The sequence below is a fragment of the Calonectris borealis genome, chromosome 18, assembly GCF_964195595.1.
Source record: "Calonectris borealis chromosome 18, bCalBor7.hap1.2, whole genome shotgun sequence".
Classification (NCBI taxonomy): domain Eukaryota; kingdom Metazoa; phylum Chordata; class Aves; order Procellariiformes; family Procellariidae; genus Calonectris; species Calonectris borealis.
Genome location: NC_134329.1, coordinates 13,125,383 through 13,148,361, shown reverse-complemented (window position 1 = coordinate 13,148,361; position 22,979 = coordinate 13,125,383). Strand labels below are relative to the sequence as shown.

The 22,979-nt window shown below is 41.2% G+C and overlaps 1 protein-coding gene across 1 annotated transcript in view; it reads right to left on the bottom strand.

Annotated features, from left to right (window-relative positions):
• Window positions 1–249: 249 nt before the first annotated feature.
• ZDHHC8 (zDHHC palmitoyltransferase 8) overlaps window positions 250–22,979 on the bottom strand; it is a 120,426-nt gene continuing 97,696 nt past the window's right edge. The window contains exons 3-11 of the mRNA XM_075168014.1: window positions 20,266–20,423; window positions 16,943–17,115; window positions 16,150–16,252; window positions 12,712–12,803; window positions 10,881–11,013; window positions 9,849–9,966; window positions 9,006–9,115; window positions 5,002–6,038; window positions 250–2,036 (exon numbers count right to left, since the gene is read on the bottom strand). Coding sequence (XP_075024115.1) covers window positions 1,865–2,036; window positions 5,002–6,038; window positions 9,006–9,115; window positions 9,849–9,966; window positions 10,881–11,013; window positions 12,712–12,803; window positions 16,150–16,252; window positions 16,943–17,115; window positions 20,266–20,423 — 2,096 coding nt within the window. The 3' untranslated portion in view covers window positions 250–1,864. The remainder of the gene's footprint in view (window positions 2,037–5,001; window positions 6,039–9,005; window positions 9,116–9,848; window positions 9,967–10,880; window positions 11,014–12,711; window positions 12,804–16,149; window positions 16,253–16,942; window positions 17,116–20,265; window positions 20,424–22,979) is intronic.

Sequence of the window (22,979 nt, the reverse complement as noted above, 5' to 3'; positions counted from 1 at the left end):
CTCTTATGTTCTCTTCAGCCTTCCTCTCCAAAAAATGATGTGATATACAAGGGACATAAGCAGCATGTATTGCAGCAGATGTCAAGATTTATCAAATCAAAAGATAAATTTTAACCAGGCAAAACTGAGGTCAATATTTGCCTTCTGGAATAATTAATCTCAACATACATGAAAACAAGTAAGATGTTATCAACACATTCTGAATTGCTACCAAATACCTGGAGAGCTCTCCATTATAGTCAAGGACTGAAAAGGATTCAACCCCTTGAAACAAATATCCTGAAAAATGAAGAATTTAGCTCTCTAGATAAAACTATTCACCAGGACAACCAGGTGGGAAGTCGAGGTTTTGTATGCTGACTGGCTCAGTGATAAATAATCATTTTTAGTTACTTTGGCAACAGTCGCTCACGATATTCTTAATTGCACACATGATCTGGCTAGTTAGCGTTGGTCCAGATCTCAGTACTTTTGACTTCTGAGGTGGTAACTGAATGGGAAGGAAAAGGAGATAAGGAATGGAGAAAAGAAAAAAAAATTCCACTTGTCCCAAAATTAGCTTTGCCAGAGTTCTCATATTTGTGACAAAAGTAATGCACCCCTTTCTTGTTTTTTTATAGTGAAGTTGTCTTTAAATCCAACAAAGTAAATGTAATTTTCTGGAGACAGGAAAAGGAAACCTCAGAATGTTAAATAGATTTGATTGATATCATTTTAAAAAGTTGTTCCCCAGGGGAAAAAAAACCAAACGGAAAACCCTTTGTCTAACAGTATTGAAGACCAGAGGGAATGTGCTAGTAATTAGGCAGACAGAAAATTTATATCCTTTAGATGTACGCTTGGCTCAGTTACACACACTGTAAATTCAACAGATCATGATAACCTTGCTGCAGGATTACACAGACGGCACCAGGGCAAGGCAGCAAACCATGTTATTGCCTAAATCCAACAGGTAATAAGGAGGGTGCAGGGAAAGCAGCTGACGGCTGTTTAAAATATGTTCCCATCCAAACATTTCCTTTCTTAGCTGCTTGGTTTTGTTTCCGAGTCAGAGAAGCCTTTAAAAACCAGAGGGAGCAAGAGGTCAGAGTGGAAGATCCTTACTGGTGGTGCGGTTGTTTTCCATGAGAGACGAACACACGCGCGCGCGCACGCACACACACACACGATTTCACACACAGGGAGGCAAATGGCAGACAGTGAGAAGCTGTTGCTATTCTTTCTCCTGCTCCCATCCAGGACCAGGGAGTAGGGAGGCTTTTAAAGACGACACAGCGTTCGTGGCAAGTGCCCTTGCCTTGTTCCTTCCCACGAGGAGGAACTAGACCTGCAACGCCTTGGGGACGCAGAGCAGTTCTCGCACACGCAGACTGCCCAGCACAAGAAGCCTGCTTTCCATGTCGGTAGGAAAACAGCAGTTGGGCCTCTGACTCCCGCCGGACACATCGCTGGCCAGAAGAACTGGGAAGGGGCATGGGAAAAACTGAATGATCCCGGACTGACCATACTTTTTCACAGCACAACTGGTACACAAGAGGTTTGTTGGACAGACACACGCACATGGCTTTAGCGCTCTCTTGCATGAAAGAAATCCGCTCTGTGGTTGTGGTGTTAGGTCGTAGTCAGTTCCCGCCTGTCGGTTCAGGAAGAATCTGATGGACTGTACAATTTTATTCCCTCAAGAATAAGGCTGCAGCTGGTTTTTGGCCAAAAGAGAAAGAAGAAAACAAAACAAACCCAAAACAAGAAAAGGAGAGTGGCCGGCTGCTGCTGCTCCTTCTTTGTTGTTATTTTGAGTCTTCACAGTGCTCCTAGCTTCATGGCTGGCTGAGTGGATGGCTCTTTATTTTTAATTAATTTTATTTTACACTGAAATTTCATAGGTTGTTCCACCAACTCCAGACACCTTCTTAACGTTTGAGTGTCTAGCAGGGCTGACAGGCGTCCCCTGGGAACTCGATGTTGAACCCAACCTGGATATTCCTTTTGGCTGTCCATTTATTTTACTGTGAGGTGTCTTCAACTGCATGTCATCCCTGCATCAAAAGAGGTATCAAAAGATGCAATGTTAGTGACCAAAGTGTGCTAGCAGAATGGCTTCATTCAGGATAAACAATTATCCGTGTTACCCTGAGTCCCAGTGCTGCAAAATATTCAAGCATGGGAGCAACCTGGTTGAAGCCAATACACTTGATGAAAAACCACTGAAATGAGAGAATTCATTTGGCCATTAGGTTAGCAGATCAGACCCCAGTAATATTTGTTTATTTAATTACTTTCTTACATGCTTTGTTGAACCAAACTAATTGCATAAGCATTTATAGGACACAGGAGGGCTCAACTGTCACCACTGTTGACCTTAAGCCAAACTATGTCTTACAATCAGAAATAAAATATTCAGAAAAAACACTTCCCAGTTAAATATCCAGTTAAACAAAATTATGTTGCTCATCTCTGAAAGACATAAGAGAGGTGAAGTGTAAGACTTCTTTATGACAGAAGACACAAACTGAATCAAGTCAGGAAACACTCTAGGATGCCTGTAATTAAAGACCATATTCCGGATGAACTCTTTAAAGTAATTTCCTTTCTTATGACCTACTGCCAGGGAGCATGGACAACAGGCTTTCCTCAAAAGTTCTTTTAAATCTAGGCCACGACACACTAAAGCTTAATGCGTCTCATCCTCAGGACTCACAAAGTAATTAGCTAAAAGTCTACCAAAGAACTTGTGTATGTTCTGGAAGTGCCAGCACAACCGGGGTCTGCTGTATTCTCACATCTTACTCCTGCACAGTGGATGTCTGCCTGGGTTTGCCTCAGTCTGAAGTTTAAGACTGGCTCATGCCAGCAGCAGTGACCAGGGGCTGAAATACCTTCCAGAAGGGAACGCTTTCTGTCTGCCTGCAAACCGAGGCAGCCTGAGCTATTTCAGACCACCCTGACTTTTTCTGGAGGCCAGAGGGTTTGATGGATTAACTGTATTCCAAAGGCGATTTCTTTCTTTACATGTGTCTGCAAAACAAAGCAAACTACCCCCCTTACGCAAAAGCTTACACAGCTTTTGATAGGCTCAGAATAGTTCCAAACCTAAAAGCACTTTTTATTTGGCAACCTGGTCTGACAGCTGTACCCCGGAGCTGGAGCAGCAGGTCCATCAGCTCACATCAGCCCAGCTTCTACTACGCGTTTAAGCTGTGCTTGCACTGGAGAATGGAGTCGTGGGTATCTGAACCAGCAAAACACACATACGTAAATACAAAAATAAATATTGTGTGGTTTCATAAAACACTGCTGTATCCCCAAACAGCCGAAATACACAGGGACCAAAATCTACATTTGGCTTACCAAAGTATTACAAAAGCCCTAATTCAGTGCTGAAATTCTCCTGAAGAACTCAGTCTGCCTCCTGAAACAAGGCAGAAAGGAGCGGGGAGTGTTAGGGGAAAGGAGAGAAGGGAAAGTCATTTGTAGTGTTACTGACAGAGAAAACGTGCTAGGTTTACAAAGCACAGAGTGCCTGTGGGAGGTTTACTTCACTAGGTAAAAAACTTCAAGTTTATTAAGCTATTTATTTATTAATCTAGGCACTTGACTTGACTTTAGGAACTTCAGTAAAAAAGATCCTCTGCAATGGTGTCGTATGTCTGCAACATTCTTTAATATCTGATGGGATCTGTAGCTATTTTAATAGCTAGGCCACTTTTGCCAAACACTGTATTTCTCATTACTTCAAAGAGCTGAACTGAAGTGAATTTACAGGCTCTACATTTTAAACAAGCACAATGTAAAAGCAGTGGGACCAACAGGCTGACAGCACAACCAAGAACCAGAGACTAAGAAAAGGCAAACAGCTTTTCGTATTAGCATCTTTCCTACAGCAGCAGCTGACACATCCAGGTCTCAGAGGGCAGAGAGGCAAAAGAAAGTCCACAGGTCGTCCTTCACTGAAACAGACTCGTTTCTTTAATACATATGAAGAGGAAAAAATGGCTGTCTACCTCCTGAAAGTTAGGTCTTCCACAAATCATCTTAACAACTACAATTCACTTGAAAACATTGAGGAAAAACTTGCTGGCACTAAACCTACAATAATGGTTCTCCCACATTTCAATAACTTTCCCCAAAATATTGGATAATACTGGAGTGAGAAATCTGGGACCTTAACCAGAGGACAGCATAATGCAGTAAGTACCAGATGCAAAGAAAACCTAGATATTTCTGATGAGCCCTCCAGGCCCCAACTTGGCTGAAATACTGCATCCTCGGCAGGATCATGTAGCTCTTTTCAGACTTTCCAAGACCTATAGTCTCCAGAAGGAAGAAAAAAAAAGATAAGCGCATGCAGAAGCTGCAGCTGAGGATCTTGCTCAGATACCACTCACTCAGGCTCTCAGCACAGCAAATCCTCTCTCTTCCCACGCTTTCTCACAGAAACGAAAAAGGCAGCAAGGCCCTAAGGTAATGCCAAGATGATCTGTGCTTTTATCACCAGTTCTGTACTATGGGACACCCAACACAGCTAAATACACAGCTCTCTATGCCAAGCACAATTTCCAGGACTGGTCTCAGCCCGTTTCCCTTACTGCAGGGTATGCCTGCACGTGCTGCGATCCCAGCTTTGCCTCTGTGTCCAAGCGACGGCTGGGTCCAGCCTCCCTTCAGGCTGCAAACTAAAACAGCTCCACCCTTTTGTGCATAACGGGAGGGATAATCTGCCTCGTATCTTGCAAATCATTGCCCAATTCAGCTAAGACTCGAAATCAGTATGACTTTTACATCTTAATTGACCACCTGCGGTTCAAGTTACAGCAAATGTGCAAACGTTTTGTCACGATGAGGTTGCTATGAGGGTGTCGCAGAATTGAAGAGCACCCACAAACCTCCCACCCTCACTGGCCTACAGCAAACATGTAATCTGGGTCGTGCCTCCAGCAACGCGCTCTGCACTTGCTTGCAAACAGATTCACATTGCTAAGCAGCACCTAAAGCGGTACATACCTTTGTGCTCCCACTGATTGCACCTCTGTAATTTCCACAGTGTTTACAAACGAGACAGCCTTTGGGCCTCCGTAAGAGGGTGACCTAGGCATCCCTGTGGGGGATGACGGGACCTGGTGGCCTGGGGATTTGTAGGAGCCGTTGCTCACCCTGCCCTGTAGTGCTTGATGGGACTGGACATTATTATTAGCTAAATCAGCTTGCAGAGAGGTTGTGGAAGTCCTTGGTGCTCTTGTCATTGCACTTGAGAGTGAAGACACTGAGGACTGCAGTATAGGGTTCCTTGTGCTAAAGCTGGTAGCAGCCATCAGATTGTCCCTAGATCCGTATCTCATTGCCATGCTGCGTGGGTCTTCAGAGAGTGTGCTGACTTGCTGAAGGCTGTAAGAGCTAGGGGTGTCATAGACACCGGAGTCTGCAAACACTGAATCAGGGTGTGAGTGGAGGAGCTTCTCCCTCTCTTCCATCTCTTTCCTCTCCTGGATGGATGCCATAATGGTTTTGGAAAGGTTATCATAGCGAACTGGGGAGGGGTCTCGCTGATGTGGAGCTGGACCCCCCAGCACTGGGCTGAAGCTCTGCGGTGGCTGGCGTTGCAGCTCGCTCCCCCGTAGATGGCACATTTTGGCTGATAAATACGGGGAGTGGTACCCAATGGAGCTGACCGCAGAATGGGCGATGCACTTCCTCCCCGAGGGCGACATGGGGTTTAGCAAACTGTCATATGAAAGACTCCCATTTCTGTTTGACAGAGAATTGGGAGAAAAGATGCTTTTGTAAGGGGTAGAAGCCGCCCCTTCAGACTTTATTGGATGAAGGGGCACTTTGTCTGTCCCTCTCCTGCCAGCAGATTTCAGGCTCAGGGATCGTGAATTGATGGCAAAGGAATCTATCTGGAGCGGGGAAGACTGATAGGTCTTGTGGAGGGAGCTCTTCCGGTAGCTGGGGATGTCCAAGCTGGGTTCGGACTGGTAATCAAGGCTCCTGCCATCCTCTTCTATCAGAGCCCCTTGACTGTGTCCCTCCTGCATGGTGATCTAAAACAGAGGTGAATATGAGAAACAGAAGTCAATGATATGTAAGTACAGGTTTGCTCTCCATGGTGAGTGCACAGGAAGAAAAGAGCTGGAGGTCTTCTCTCAGGCTCTCACCCCAGCTATGACACGGGTTCATTGTAAGGAATCTCATAACTCCTGTTCAACGTATGGATAAGCACCTTAGAAGCAAGGAGGAGTTATTCATAATAAGTGCTAAATAATATTGACAGTAATAGATATGTCAATACATGGACACTGAAAACACAGAATGAGAGACCTGAACTGAGACTCAAGTCTCAGTCAAGGTAAATCAGATTGTAATCTGATAATACTGCCCTTGAAAAAAGCACTTCACTTCAAGTTTTCTACAAACAGCTCTTGAGTCGAGGGATGTCTGGTTTTGCGTGCTGCGTCAGAAATACCTTAGGCTTCATTTCAACACACTTGGGACCAGCACACTCTTATCTACTTTATTCAGAGCTGTGAATATTCAGTAATTCTGAATTTCTGGTCATAGGTCCTCAAAATTAAGCACCTAAGCTTAATTAAAGCAGAGAGGCTCCTTCCCACCATTTAGACAACAAAATGAAGCAATTTTCTTTTTTATTGCCTGTGTAGGAGAGAGTGGCCATATCAGAGAAGGAAACGTAGGCCATAATTTATTTATGTGCATTGAAAACAGATAGGACTTCACTTTGTTTTACTCTATGAAAGATTGCTTACAGTTCTGTTCACTTAAAATTCCATTCTGTGCTAAGCAAATAATTTTTGCTGTTTTTTTTAAGGAAGAGTTTGCCGTAATGCACAATAAATTGGCTACATTGGCTCTGCAAACAAAGAATTATTATTAGTCACGTATTTAATCAGAAATGCAATCAATGCAGTTTGTTCTTTATCTAATTTCTTTTAAAGGAAAATCATCCAAAAAAGCCTAACTGGCAAAAATCTGGTTTATTCTGAATTTTTCTTCAAGTTTTTTTCTTTGAGCTAGAAGATAGGGAAATATGCAAAACAGCTCACTATCTTCTAGAGCATGGTACTAAATCTGGCCTTCTCTGGAAAAAGGAGACCAAGTGACAGCCTTTTAAGGAGGAGGAGAGAGCAATGACGTAGCTTATGAGTATATTTGTGCTACTTATCCTTCTGCCCCGATCCCCCTTTCCTAACAGCTTTCACTGCTCAAAAGCAGAATTACATTGACAGGCTGAGGAACCAATACAGAAGAGACAACATGATATTCCTCACACCAGCCAGTCTCTTTCCCTCTGTACCTTATACTTAGATATGGCTTGGCAGACAAATATATGCCATCCTATCAGCTTGCCAAGTGAACTCATTTTTATAATATTCCCATTTGACTACTAGAAAGTTGTGACTACTATAAAATTGAACAAGTCCGCAAAGCTGACTGTAGGCACACCAGTCAGCCTATAGTAATCTTTTTAGGTTAGGATTGAAACAACCACCCTCAGAGTGAAGATGCTGTACCCTGTTATCATTTCATAGCACTGCCCAGTCTCCTGGCCTAATCAGAACCTATCCTGTATCTATATTGCATCTACGGCTATGCACTGAATTAATAAAACAAGCTTGCCTTCCATGGCTGTCTGACTTTTGGCATCATGACCCAAAATACTGTGCTTACACAGCTCAAAATTACTAGCTGATGCCTGTAAACAGAATATTCTGAATTGGATGTCAAGCCATTTTTCATGTAACAAAAAGTAAAGTTGGTAGGATATTAAACATATGGATACAGTGAACACACTTGTATTCTTATGTTCCCTTTCATAAGCCAATCTTTTCTTCATTAAGTGGACAAATCCAGAGAATAAGATTTACAATTATTGCAGTACGACTAAAACCCAAATTTTAAGACTAAAACCCAGTTTCCAAACTGGAATTCCACCATCTATCACCATCTTTCTTTTCAAAACGAGAAGGATACTAGAAAAGTTTTCTTCACCATTTAAGGAACATTCTGTCTTATTCCAGTGTTGCTGCAGTCAGCTATATACCTCTACCATATTTTCCTTTCCTTACTTATATCACCCCCTTCTTGTTATCGCAGGGGTGACATTGGAGGACCTGATGAAATTAATTGTAAGAAAACTTCATTGTGTATGGTATGTGTGTGTGAAGACTTGGATGCATATTGCAAATATACAAGTTAGACCAGAGATTTTCAAACGGCTGTTCTCAGGTCCTGGGGGAGCCAAGTAATATTTGCAACAAATCCATGAGAAATAAGTGAGAAAAACAAGCCTATTAGCAGTGGGCTTAGTTTTGCACTCTGCTTCCAAAGGAAACAGTGTAAACTGTTTCTAAACTCCTAAGCAAAAGAGAAAACAGTCAAAATTCCAGAGCCAGTTTCTCTAATTGTTTGGACCTCAGTTTTCTTGATAGAAGGAAATAATGCCAAGTGTTAGGAAGTTTTTTTTTCCATATAACCCAAATGCGCTGAGAAGGTGCTAAGGAAGGTCAAACATGAGGAATCTTCCATTAATTTTAACTAAAATATCTCTTGGGATGCTTTAAAAGTTCTTTCTGTTTTGCAAGCTGACATCTTAAGGAATCGCTGAGCATGTTGTCTTGTATAAGGGTCTGATCCAGAAAAGCGCTAAGCATGCCCAGCTCCCTCTGAAGTGAATGTGAGTTGGCACCTATGTCAGGAGAAGCCAATGGGAGGTGACACTTCTCAGCATCTCAGGATCAGGCCGAGACACTGGTAAAGCAGCAGTGCCCACCTGTCAGCAGGACAGACGTGTCAAACTCAACAGAGGAAAGCTGCGAAAGCAGACATGTTTTCATAGGGAGCATAGTGAAAATATACACTATCGCACAACAATGCCAAGTGTTGTTATTTACTTTTACACTCTGACATTCACTACAGCCCTGCGGTGAATTTATCCTCAGCTTCATGTTGCCCAGTGTTAGCTGGGAACAGATTCTCCCAGGCTCGCTCACCTGCTCAGCCGTAGCATGGTAGTGGACTTTAGGATTGTTGCTGAAAGCCGGTCGATACTTGTACATGGCAGGTGTAGGAGGGCTGATAAGTTTGGGTGAAAGGCCCCCTTCTGTAAAAGAAAAAAAAATAAGGACTTTCTGTTAAAATGTCTGGACAGAAAGCTATCATCCCTAATTCCTTGCTATCGATGGTCCTCTGCAAACAGATCTGTTCTGGAAAGAATAAAACTTGCAGTACTACAGTGTAGAATTCCACCAAAATCAATGCGGCCCCTGTGGAAATAACAGTACATTGCTGCCAGATCAGCAATCTAAAGAGAAGAAGAAACAAGGCATAATATATTAAGTGGGGTGACATTATTTCGGTGAGTAGTAATTTTGCCATAATTTGAAATACTACATATTTGGGTTGAATTCAGCTACTAGTTTTGTCGGAGAAAAAAAGTGTTTTTTTAATAGTATCAAAGCTTTAATTTCACATTTTTGTAAGTGGAATAATTCAGTTTGTAATGCCTAAGCATTTCATGCTAGTATTTCTGACTCCTTAGTTCAAAATGACATTTTTCGTTTTAAAATTGATGAAAAATTTAAGGAGGAGTTTAAAAGGGTTTGAAAACTCTGCAAAACTGATATGAAATATCCAACCTAGGCTTGAATGAACCACTTCAAGCTGACTTTTCCCTCCCTTTCCTGCTGTTTATTCCCCTAGCTCAGAACTCCTATAAATAGAAAAAACCCTTCACCCAGATCCCATTACTGTTTTGAAAGAGTACCAGAAGCCTTTCAAAGAGGCTGAAATATTTTCTTATTAATAAAAATAAAACACTGATCATGCAACTATACCTTCACTGGTCCCCAGCTGCCCTTTTAGCTCAGAATACTTGCTGGGATCTCCTTTGGGTGGGAGAGGTGGTTGCACATCCATACTTTTATCCTCCAGACCTTCCAGGCTAATTTTAGACTGAAAACGACCAAAGAATCAATCATTACCTGCAACTTCGTTAAATAACAGCATGTGTCAGAGTGCTGGATGTACCACAGAACAAGAACTACCTATACCTATAATGACAAACATGATTTAGCATCCACTGCAGACAAGGACTGTCATGTGTAAAATTAGCATTGTCATAACAAGCCAATATAATTTTAAATGCACTATCCTAGTCTACTTGGCATGCTAAATAACATTATTATCACGCTAGTTAGTATGTGGTAGAAGACAATGGTGTTTTCTAGCATTTTTCAGCAACTTTCCAGGCAGCTCTCAGCAAATAACTATCCAAAGAGTGTAACAAGTAACTATTCACAAAAATCCTGCAAGGTGGCTTCTTTTGAATCCACTGCTTTTTATATGACTAAACAAATCTTTCTCTCTATCTCATGCCAGGAAAAACTGAAAAAAGAAGAGGAGAGAAGAGAACTCAGCTTCTGAGCCAATATTCCTTTCACTGGACCACAAGCCTTCCTGCAGTCTGGAAGCTCAAAACCTTCTTTGAAGTAGAACAGCTGTCCTGCTGGTGGTACAGGGTACAAGGGTTCCCGCATAGCGTTAGGTTCGTTAAAATTAATTTGAACACCAAGAGGTGGCAATGCTTGGGACAGAAAGTAACTACTGCAAAGAACAGCCACCTCTTCCAAAAGATGCCCAGAGGCATTCTATTATAGAGCTGCAAAAAGGGCTGTTAGTGGATCAAGAGCTGCTGTTACTGAACCTGGGTTACTTTCAGAGGATGAAGTATATGACAAAGACTCAACCTCTACAATTTTCTCCAAAAAATGCATCACCTCAAAGAGATTTTCAATGACAAACTCATTCCCAGGCTTGATAATGCTCAATCCCTGCTCTTCAAAAGCAGCGCCTGAAGGCTGCCTTACCTTGCTCCGGTTGAGGTTGGCTTGGATCCCATTGTCACTGATCTTCACTGTGATCTGTCGCTCAGATAAATCAGGTCTGAGGAAAGGAGGCTTCACACTCACAGCTTGCTTTTTCTTCGGCTCAACTACGTACCTGATTAATTGTTCAACAGTCATAATTAAAATAAACAATAACCTAAGAACAAGGTATAAAGACAAGAAAATCTTCCTGCTTCCAGGGTATGATTTAAGAATGTGTCAGAATCTGGGTATGCAAACTCCATTTATTTAAATGGATGTAATAATTAAAAAGCAATAAAAAGATCAATGACTTTTTTAGTGAGCAAAAAGAGAGGATGCATTAAAAAACCCAAGCAATTTTTGAAGCACTGATGGACAAGAGCACAGTACACATGAAGAGAGAAAGAGAGGCCTACCACCAATGGAAGTGATTTACTAGATCTTACCTAGTTAACATGAAACAGCTTCCCTGAAGTGGAAGACGGTGACTGGGGGAATAAGACCCAGCACATGGGGAGTTAACATGGAGAAGATGATGTGCTGTCAGTTCTAGCTTACCACGGTGACTTGTTTCTGTAGCATGTTTAGAGTGTTCAAATAAACGGAGGTAAAAGAAACAGACAGGTCTATAGGAAGTAACAAATCTAAAGGGAAATGGCTGACTTTAGATATCTAATTTCTTTCCAATGGACTAGAATTCTGTAAGTGCAACTGGGCAGTGGCTGTACAATGCATAAATATCAATACATACACAAGCTTTCTCTGTTTTGTCAGGTGAATAGGACATTCTAGTAGTGATGGCTCAGTGACTTTCAATATACAGGACAATTTGAACAGGTCTTCACAAAACACAAACATTCTGCTTGCTGAAAGTCGGAGAATAGCCATGACGATAGTACTCACAGCCCTCTCTTAACAGGAGTGTCTCCCAACTTCTAATATCCGGCTCTCTTAAAACTATGTTGACCTGATTTTCACATTTGGTAAGTTTGAGAAGCAGCTATTCCAGTGTCTTCACTTTAATACATGTAACAGTCTTTTAGGACTTATTTGTTGTACAGCAAAGGGGAAAAAAAAAAGGCAGATAATTTCTGTCAGGGTGTGGAATTGCTCAACACCCTGAAAAGGCTCAAATAAGTCTTCTTGTAGTACGATTATTAACATGTTTGCAGGCTGGACAGCTCAGCACCTAGGATATTTATACTCCATCTGATCCACTGCATTAAAATCCTGATTTCAAAATGTGAAACGATAAATCCATTTCCCCCAAAATAGAAAGCCATAAATAAAATCCCAAGTTTCATGATGTAGACCTCATTGAAAATCTGTTTTATGGTAATGAAAGTGCCAGTGAGATTGAAAACCACAGCAGCCTTAAATTAGATTTAAGTCTTAAGGACAAAGGCTGATTTTAGATTCCTTCCTTTTCTCCAGCAGACTAGAATACCTGGACATTGACTGTACAGTGCAAAAAGTCGTGTTGGGAATATGATAACATACAGAAACTTACCTTGTTACTGAAATCCACTGGATAAACCAGTTGGTGAAGGCCAGGGTATCAGCTCTTGATATAATTTGACATGCTCATTCCAAATAAATATTTCTGGGATGAGGGTTACGAATTGCATGAAGGAAGCAACCGCTTGGACAGGTTACAGCCATGCAACAGTGAAGCAGCTATCACAGAGCTCTGCCTTCAAGAGTGTTTTGCTTTACTTCCCTGTTATTTCATCAATGGTCTTTCACTTGTGAGCCCAACCAAGCACATTTTCTTCCTCTGTCCCAACAACTACTCTACCTCCCTCATTCCCATTTAGAGCATTTCTCTTACCTGGGAGCCAAGGGGCTGCAGAGCACATGTTCCACGTTTCCGCAGCATCCTCGGGTAAAAGGATTTACTCCCCCACGGAATTTACCTGTCACCTGGAAACATATTCAGAACAGTGCTCAAACTTCTGGTTATATAAAAGTCACCATCCAATCCTCGGAAAGCCAAGAACAAGTATGCCTTGCTCTGACCCTACTGTCCTTCCCAAACAGATTGTTTTCCTTTGAATGTTGCACTTCCTCTCTCCTGCTCTAACACACCACCTCCATCAGCTACTTCTAGCTAGGAGTCACACCAACGAAAGATCCCTTCCCAAAAGGGCAGTGAGCTCAATGTGGCTGGGTTTCAAAGTGGCCAGGTTCACCTCTCCATGCTGCTCCTGCATTAGATTCGTCAGCCAGACATCCTGTTTTGGTCCCTTTCATTCCCCTGTCACTTCCACTCCTCTGCCTTGGCAAGTCCCCTCCAAACAAACAGGAATGTCAATTCAACATTCGTAATGTTGGATGAGAGCAATGTTTCCTCTCTATCAGCATCCCATCCCTAGCGGCAATCAGTACAAACCACTGCCTTATGCGGGAGGGTGCCAGGAACTCCCTGGTGATTACGATGTTTGCTTGGAAATGAGCTAGTTTAATAAAAGCCAAGCCTCATTAGACTGGCGGGACCCATTCAGAACTTCATAAGCATTATAAAGGGTTGGTACGCTACAGGCAGATACTTGAAAGTAACCATATGGGGATAAATACCAATAAAGCCAGAGAGATTAATAGTGGTTGCCATTAAAAGCATTACTGTTGCTGTTTGCAAGTAATGCATTTTAATTAACTCATAGTTCTGATCTAGCAACAAGTTTACAGAGTACCAGAAATACTTTAATTGCTTGCATAAAATAATGACGATTAGATGATTTTGCAATATATTATGCTGGCCTCTTTGATATAACATAAAACTCTTTAAAAGGCCAAGAGAGAAATGTTGGAACTTCTGAGTGTTGGAAGAGTAACCTGATGACTAAAACATGGGCCTGGGACATCTGCATTCAATCCTGGGCTTAAGCTGACTTGTGCCAGATGCTGGCAAAGCACTTCATATCTCTGTGCCCATTTTCTCAAACACAGTATGAAAATAAAATTTCTCTAACTCACAGATTACATTACTAATTATATCAATTTGGTTTCTAAAGTAGTTTGAAATCCACTGATAGAAAGCAGTCTTAGAAGGAAGGATATTTATTTACTCTATTCAGAAACTAAAAATACCAGGATATGAGCAGATGTTGGGTTATAGGTTATTTTGATTCCATAGAAGACTTTCAGAGGCATTCAGAAAGCTCACAAACATCTAAACTCAGCCACTATGCACTCCTAAATCACAGTCTGCCTATTATGAATGCTCAAAACCTATGAACCCCGGAATGAACAAATAACAAAAATTTACAGTAAAACACCACAAATGTCTGTACCACTGGCCTATAAAATGTACTGGGAAAAGAGGGCAAGAGTAGCTAAACATATTGTAACTGGAAAGCTGACAGCAGATAACTAACAGTGTGAGAAAAGAGAATCAACACTGAGACTGCAGGAGAAAAGTGAATGTTTTAAAACAGTGGCAAAGCCAGGAGCAGATCTCATATCATCATTCCTGGTCAGGTGCTTAGTTACTTAGACATGCTTCCTTTGAAAGGGACCTGTAGGCTGGGAACATCCATCCTCCAGTTACAGATAGGCAGTACATATGACTAAACAGAAATTAAGACCAGATTATATGTAATTTTCAGAAAATGGCATGGGAAGATTAATTAATGTCATGTGGCTTGGTAGCTCAGGAAACCAAACCAAGCAAGGATGCATTTTCCAATAGTTATTTCAATCAAGTTAAATGCAAAATTCTCAGCCTTCCTAAATGTTAGTGTAGCCACAAACACAAGTAGTTAAATTTTACTTTTCTTTTTAATTTAAAATTTTCCTTCCTCCTCAGCCTAAAATTTTCATGGACAGTTTTCATCACTGCACAAAGACAAGCCTCAGGCAGAGCATGATTTGTGCTATGAGACCTAAATGCCCTGGGTTTCATGCTACAATTGTTAGCACTATCAAACCTAAAACTTGGCCAAAATCAATTTTAAAATGAAGAGCAGCTGATTCCAAGCAGGACAGAGAAAAGCATTTAAAGATCTACAGCTATGGTAAGCCTGCTTTGTTCAAAGGCCATGTTAGGCAACAATTCAGGATGACTTCAGATTCTTTGCTTATGTAAACCTCCCACACTATTCTGGATAAAAGTTTTTATTGTCTCTTGTGGGATAGGAGACAATCTCATCCCAGTTTACGACGGCCTGGCCTCAGACAGATGTCTTCAACTCTTACAGTCTGCACAGCAGCCATACAAGCTACATAAGCATGAAGCCATCAGCCTGCTGGACAGCCAGAACAGCACACTGCTCAGCGTGAGCTAGAGAGCGCCCATAGACGCAAGAGCAGTAAAAATGCATTTGAAAAAAAAAAGTGAAAAAGATGTGTGATGTGGAAAAAAAAGTGAAAAAAACCCAGACGTGTGAGGGGCGCTTTGGAGCTGGAGCTATGGAAGGGTAAAGCACTGTAATGCACACAATTAATTAGCCTTGGGAAGAAAGCTTGGCAAGAAAATGCTGTGTGCAGCTGACTGGCACGCTGCGTGACCCAGCGTCAAGCTTTCTGACTGAGCTACCCCTTACAAATGGCAGGGGCATGCTATCGATCCCATGACTCTATCACTCTCTATCACTCATATCATGCTATTGACACGCAGGTCTGGATCACACACATAGGGGCTGTGGATTATATACATTTGAGTAACTGCAGGGGAACTAAAGTTTTACAGGCTTTTTGGCACAAGATGTCATGTTGGCACTTGGTTTGGAGAAGCAAAACAAGTTAGATTCAATAGCCTTTCTGTGTGCGTGTGCACATACGCATGAGAACAAGAGAGAGACAAAGAGCGAGACAAAGAGCTAGTTCAGACCTTATTATGTGCAGTGTGGGTTAGCTGGGGGAGTTCAAAATATCAGGAGACAGGGCAAAAGCATGATTTAATCTTTTCCTTTCTTTCTTTCATTCAATCTCATGGTTTGTTCAGTCTGACTCATAGAGTTTGAACTTCTGGAGTTGACAGTACTCACCACATAAAACCTATTTCAGGGCCATGAGTAGATTTTAAATGATAAATAAGCCTGGGATGATCCTTTGTGGTTAGAAGGGGGAAATCTTTGCCTGTAGCGCATTCAAGAAAAAAGTCTGAAAATAAAAAACTAGGCAATCTTCCTAGATCTTCACAAAAACTCCAGTAAGAGTGTTACTGGTAAGATTTGGATCATTTTTTGCTTTACTCAAGCTGACTTGCTGACTTTCCTTCCCAACTCAACATCTTAGCCACAAACACAGAGAAAGGATTGCTTCTTACCTGTTCATTCGTTGTGCGCCCTCGGGCCACTAGAACGATATGGAAGCCAGTGAGACCAATGACTGGAATAAAGAATAACCCAGCCACACACATGACAGCCATTCTGTAGCCAGGAGTTAAAGAAACTGGGATGAGTGAAGGGAAAAAGAGGCTATGAAGGAGAGGGAGAGGAAAAGGAGAAAAAAAAATCTTGGAAATAGGGAGGGTGTCCATCACCTTAATTAGGTTTAACTAAATTTTATCTCAAAGTTAAGTCCATCTGCTCCTAGCCTGGGTCCTCATCCTTGAGAAGGTTAAAAAATAACATGAAATCATTGATTCTGGCTCTAACCATCTTGTAAAGACTGTTCTGCACTAATCTATCAACAGGGGTAGCACCCCTCAGAGCCAGCGGTTCATGTATTACGCTAGCATGCAGGGGGACTGCTTCCAGGGCAAACTCTGCTTTAAAATACAGTAACAGGGTCTTAAATACAGTAAATAGTACCCAGCAGTTTAGAGTCACACCCAATTGGAAGAAAAATTTGGGGAGGCAGCACATCCTTCTGCTGGGTTGTCATGGCGAAAATTGAGATACACAAAAGATCAGCTATAGTTTTGGGGGTAATCAATGGTTACACAGGTAAGATGGGTACAGAGGCAAACCTGCGCTAAGCATTTACAGGGGAAGAGCAATGGGGAGTCAGGAGAGGAGTAGATCTCCACCAGTTCCAGGAAGCCAAATCTTCAGATTCATTCTTTCACATTTTCCTCAAGGCCACCTTGAGTCTTGACAGACCAGAAAGAAGGATACGTAATGGTAGTATGAGCTGCTCCCAGCTTTTCCATATGGTTTAGTACAAAGATGAGCCCAAAGGTGAATACTCCAACCATGTGCGTACTTAAGGACAGCAAGAAGAGAAAAAAATAGCGGTAGTTCCTCCGTCCTATGCAATTGTTGACCCATGGGCAGTGGTGGTCAAAATCCTTGTAAAGAAAGGGAGAGATAGGGAGCAATATCCAAACGGTGAAAGGAAATACATTGTCTTAGAGATAAATCTGAACCATCGTCATGTAAAAGTGCATCAGGCTAGTTCTGCAGCTTTACCACAAGCTAGACTCTCTTTATAAGGCTCTTCTTAGGACCAAGTGGTTTCTGTATCTAGGGATGGAGAGATACTTGAGTGTTTACAGGGTTTGAAGAGAGGACATAAAAAAATAAAAGACAAGCTATTTATCTGCTAGCAGCAGAAGCACTGATTTTTTATCATCCTTAGCATGAGGAGTCAATTACAATGAAGTTGTTATAACCTATGTTATAGGTTATATGTTTTGAAGATGCAATACTGCTGCAGAATTCTCTGCCCCACATTTCTGTATTTATACGTAGCTGCATGAATCCACTTTAAACAATGGACATCATGAAAGATACTTTTTTACCAAGCAGGTCCCCAAAGAAAAGCAACAGCAACACAGGCAAAGTTCTGCACAAGTTCATTAATAGTTATGAACCCAAACCTAACTATTTGTCTCAGTCAAAAGTTCTAAGTCCCTGATAAAGTCAGATCCCTTTAACAGGAGATTTAATAATGAGGGCAAGCCACAGACACCTTTCGTGCCTTTACACAATTTTATAAGCATGTAAATCCACTGTCTTCAAGGGGGTTATTCTTGAGGAGAAGACAAGATCAGGTGCAAGAAATAAACCCTTCTTATTTCTGTGTTCTTCAGAACAGGTATTACACGCTCATTACATCAATAAATGAATTGTTTATTCTTTGTTTTGTGGTAATGCTATTTCTAAAAACATTCCTCAATGATGAGAAACAGGGGTTTGTATTTTTAAGTTTTGCACAATGTATTTACCAAAAATTTACAAAATACAAGAAAATGGATTAGAGCATTCTCAAAGCACATTAGAAAATGACAGGGGCAATTTGTTAAAGATCATTTCAGGCTATATCTGAAATGCTGACATAGCATATGTCTATTATGCAAATCTGGTTGTACGCAGCCCAAAATAACTATATAAGTACCCGCTGCAAACACTTCAGTAAAGAAAACAAAAATCTGACTACTTTTGTCACAGATTCATTTTTGGATCCCTCTGGTCACAGCAGGCTTTAGGTTTTAACTGATTTTATTTCTGCAAGTGTTGTCAGCTTTTGTTGTTTGTTCATTTTTATCAAATTAGCTCAAAAGTTTTATATTTGGGAAAAGAATTTTTATTGCACAACCTAGACTGGAAGTGAAAAGATGTGAATTACAACCCTGAATGGGTTCCACATGGAAAAGCCAGTAGGGTCGCTCCTATCATTGCCTCGAAGCTCTTCTAGAATAGACAGGTGAGTGGGGAATAAGCATCACAAGAATCAATAAAGCATGCTGTTTAAGACCATGATTTATTGATTCAGAAGTCATTAATGCCTTTTGCCTATATTCACAGCAGTCATAATTTAATTATACAAGCAGAGCTTCTTACTTGCCCACCACAATAGCAAGGAACAGTCAACTGCTCTGACCATCAATAAAACTTCTGGTGAGCTAAGCAGAGTCACCTTGCGTTCTGCTATTTTATTTAGGTTACTTTTGGATTCTCTCCCATTTTCATTTCTGCTGCAGAACTGCCTCCCATGGAGGCCTTATGGCACATTGAATTGCAAGTGTTTATACCAATGAGTTTTGAGCAAACTTTTTCTGAGAAAACTTCATTTGTTGAAAATGAATTTTCATGCTGAGCCACTGGGGAGGGCAGAAGAAAGAAATTCCATGGGACAACTGAGAATTTACCATCATCTAAATAATCCTCAGGATCTAGAATTAGTGAAAACATTTATGTTTTACAACTAGGAATATACGACTCAGGTTTTCTACAAAAAATACTGCTCTATTCAACAATTCACAGCAGTCTAAAGAAATTGTATGACACAACTTATGAATAGCTGTGGCTATTCCTCTCTACCCAGGGACCCTGGCAGCTCCTGACTCTCCATCTTCTCAAATCCCGCAGCCTTCTAAGGCCTTCCACAACAGGACAGCCTTGTCCTATTTATCGATGGTTACTAGGCACAGCACTGCTTCCAGATAATTATAACTTAGATATATATTGCCCTGAAGGAGCAAATGACTGACACAAGATAAAGCCAGGCAGCCTTTCTCTCACACGTAACTGTGCTGCTTTCTTTGGGACTATTCCCTTGCTTATGGTAAAGAGGATTAGGACAAAGATGGTGTATACAGCATTCCAGCTGACTCTGGTATTTCTTCCCTTTCTGATTAGTAATTCCTTTCATTTTAATAGCACAGCTGAATATATTTTAGACATATTACAGATTTCATTTTTCTATTGGAAAAAAAATAGACCTTGCAGCAGAAATGATCCTTAAGAAGTGGAATTTTTAGCTGAGCAATAAAAAATCCCCCCTGGCAATACACTGCTGTGGATACAGCACTCTGTACTCACAAGTTTGGGAGATGTTTATAGCCCAAAAGCACATCTTACTGTTTGGGAGTTATTTTTTAAAAATCTTGTGTGCCTCACCAAGACCATAAGGCTATCAAGAAACATGAAAGTCCCATAATTCAGAGCGACCAACATTAGAAACATGAAGGAGTTCTTGCTCTGAGCTGGGGTGTTGAAACAAACATGGGGTCCTTCCATTGACTGGAGAACCACTCGCTGAATTCTGAGTTTGGTTTTCCTAAAGCTCACACACCATTCTAGCTTCTCCGCTTGTTCACTAATGTAGGCGCCAGTTTGTTCCAAATTAAATGATGAGCCCTAAGCTCACACGTGACAAGCTACAGTGGTTCACCCTGAATTTCCTGCTCTCCTGAACTCTGCCTCTGCACCAACTCTTCCATTCACCCCTTTTTTACATTCACAGTCCCTTAGCTACTTCAAGGAAGACATAGCCAGCATTATAAATTTTTATTCTAATTATCTCTGGCAACAAAGCTGACATCAAATGTTATTGCATATGTAATATAACTGAGGGTTATGTTTCAAATGGAACAGATGGGAACTTCCAAGAACTGAAATATTGGGGGAAGCACCCAACTGCATGTTTCCAATAGTATGTGCAACCGCATCACTGAGGCAAAGCCAACAGATCATGTAATCAACAGAACTGTTACCTCAACACAGTTGTCACAGACGCTGCAGTGAGAGCAGCGTGGAGGACGGTAGAAGTGGCAGGTGGCACACCATTTCATCCGTACTTGGATTCCTTTAATCTCCACATTCTTGTAGAGTGGAGCTCGGAAGTCGTCGTCTTTGTCTTCATCTTCATCTGCTGCTCAATGCAAAAGTAAAAGTTAGTGGAAATAACAGAGGGTAAAGATAAAAAGAGCTAATCCAGTCAGTGCCTTGGATACAGGGGCACTGCTCTTGGGCTTGTCAGAGAAAATAACAGTGGAAGTGATGGACTGTCAGAACAGGTTGTCTGGGCTGCAGAACACTTCAGTGATCAGGGCTCATTTTAGCACCTCCCATAGAGTGCTGTGCAGCCTTACTCACCAGCCCCTGGACAAAGAGAGGTGTTTGAGTCTTGTCTTAGCCAGCATTTACAACCCGAATGAATAAGATGAGCTGCAGACTAGAGTCAAAGAAAGGATGGAAATCACCCAAGCCCTTGTTGTGAGAAGTTCCGCTGCATGCATTTGGGATTAATTCAATGCTAGCCTACCAGCACATAAAATGAAAGAAATTATACTGACAAATATTAGAAGGTTGTGCTACCTCAAACCCCAAAAATCAACCCAGATGACCCTAAGTGACGATGATTTGTTCAGCACTCTAGTGTCAGTCCACAATCATCCCAAAGACCTGTTGCTTCAGGGAGTCTGATGCCACAGGGAGATATACCATTCTGAAGCAATTTGCGTGCCTGTGAAAAGTCGTTGCATCAGCGCTTACTTCTTTATAGCATATCCCGTGCTTACCTCTTCATAGCATACCCAGAATGCTCTTCCTTTAGTAACGGTACATAACTGGGAAGATCTCACCTCTCTCAAAGGCAGCATGATCTACTGATCTGAGCACAGGACTGGGAGTCAGGAAGTCCTGTATTCTAATTTTCTCACTCTGTGGCCTTGAGCTACTCATTTAGCCTCTCTTTGCCATTAGTAAGATGAGGATGACAATATTGCAGTCATCTTATTAGGGACAATGCGGAGGGCAGCTGTTTTATCATCTCAGCTAAGCGCTGCCCTGTTTAAGAGAAGAGGCCATTTAAAAATCAATGCACAAAATAAAAGCCGGTCCATGATAGACAAATATATATTGGGAAGAAAAGGAAAAAAATGAGAATGACGTTCCCAGAATTTCATCTTTTATTCTAGATTCCTGTCATCTTTATTTGTTTCCTTTTGACAGAGAAAATCTAAGAAGTTCACATCTATTTAACACCTGATTAAACATTATAGTGCAGCTGGCATTGGTTGACTGGCTCCAAATTAGGTGGAATTTGATAATATTGTCCCAGCGGGGCATCAATCACTGTCATTTAGTTCTATATTAAATCTTCTCTAAATGTGTTATCATGATCCAATTTCCATTGACTTCAGAGGGAGTTTCTCCCTTCACTTAGATGAGCTTGGGATCTGGCTCAGCTACAATATTTACCTTGCAAGAGTATTCTCTGGATTAACATTTGTGCGTGGAAACAGAGTGCTGTACTGGCAATATTCTCTGTAATTTTCCTTCATAACTAGTCAGTGGGACTCCCAGTGAGAGCTAGACTCTAAATCCCTTAGGCGCTTCTATAAATACAATCTGTAGGTTCTTCGATACTATTATAAACTAGCCCATGCTGTATAATACATGTGGGCATATGAAAGCAAGACACTAAAACAGTCAAACCATTTAAGCTCTTGTAAAAAAACTGACTATGCAGATAAAAAGTCTGTACACTGTATATACCTACATATGTATAAACACATTAGTCTTGCAGAATTGACACACACTTGAAGAGCTTGTATAAAATAGATTCACATCAAAAATACTGGAAGCCAGTTTGTAGTTGGTATCTATAATTAGCCAGCAATGAACATTGCCAGTCTCAACCCAGTCTGTAAATCAGATTTGTCAGGGTAGCCCCAATTTCAGTGACTTAATACTTCCTTTCCTTCTCATTCATTTTGGTGTATTACTGGGAACTCACTTCGCACAGAGCCAATCCTGATTCATACCAGAAACGTCCAGAGAGCCAACAAATTAAAAAATTATTCAAAAACGAGTAATGGATCTGGGAGTTTGATTCAGGCACTCTTCAACAACACAGGAGTGAGCTGGGTTTACTTCCCCCATAGCCCAAGTTCTAGCTGTCAGAGAACCTGTAAGGTCATACGATATACCTAGAAATGTGTTTATTTCCAGCTTTCGGTAATCTGAGCAGAAGAATACATTGGCAGAGGAATGTATCTTACTACAGAGATTCTCATACTCTGATCCACAGACACAGGGCAGCCAAGTCTCGTGTTTTTATAACATATCTTACGATTTTTGGTGGCTTCCTTAAAGGAATCATGTGATTTCATTAGAATCTCAACTTTTGTATTGCTTATTTGTTGTTTTGGTTTTGAAGTAAATTTGTAACTAAGAAGCTTGAAAACCAAACCTAATTTCAATAACAGAAAGCAAATAGATCTATTGTATATTCATTTTAAATCACTCCTGCAATTTTTGAACTCCTTGCGCTGGCAGCTCTGCAGGTGCCATGGGGTGGCGATAGCTTTTTTCACGTGCACGCTTGTGATCTAAAATAACATCTGCTCCTCTTTCCTCCCAGCACTGGTATTTATAGTCTTTTCCATCTTTTCCTTAGCAGTTTGCTTCCTTCACACATCTA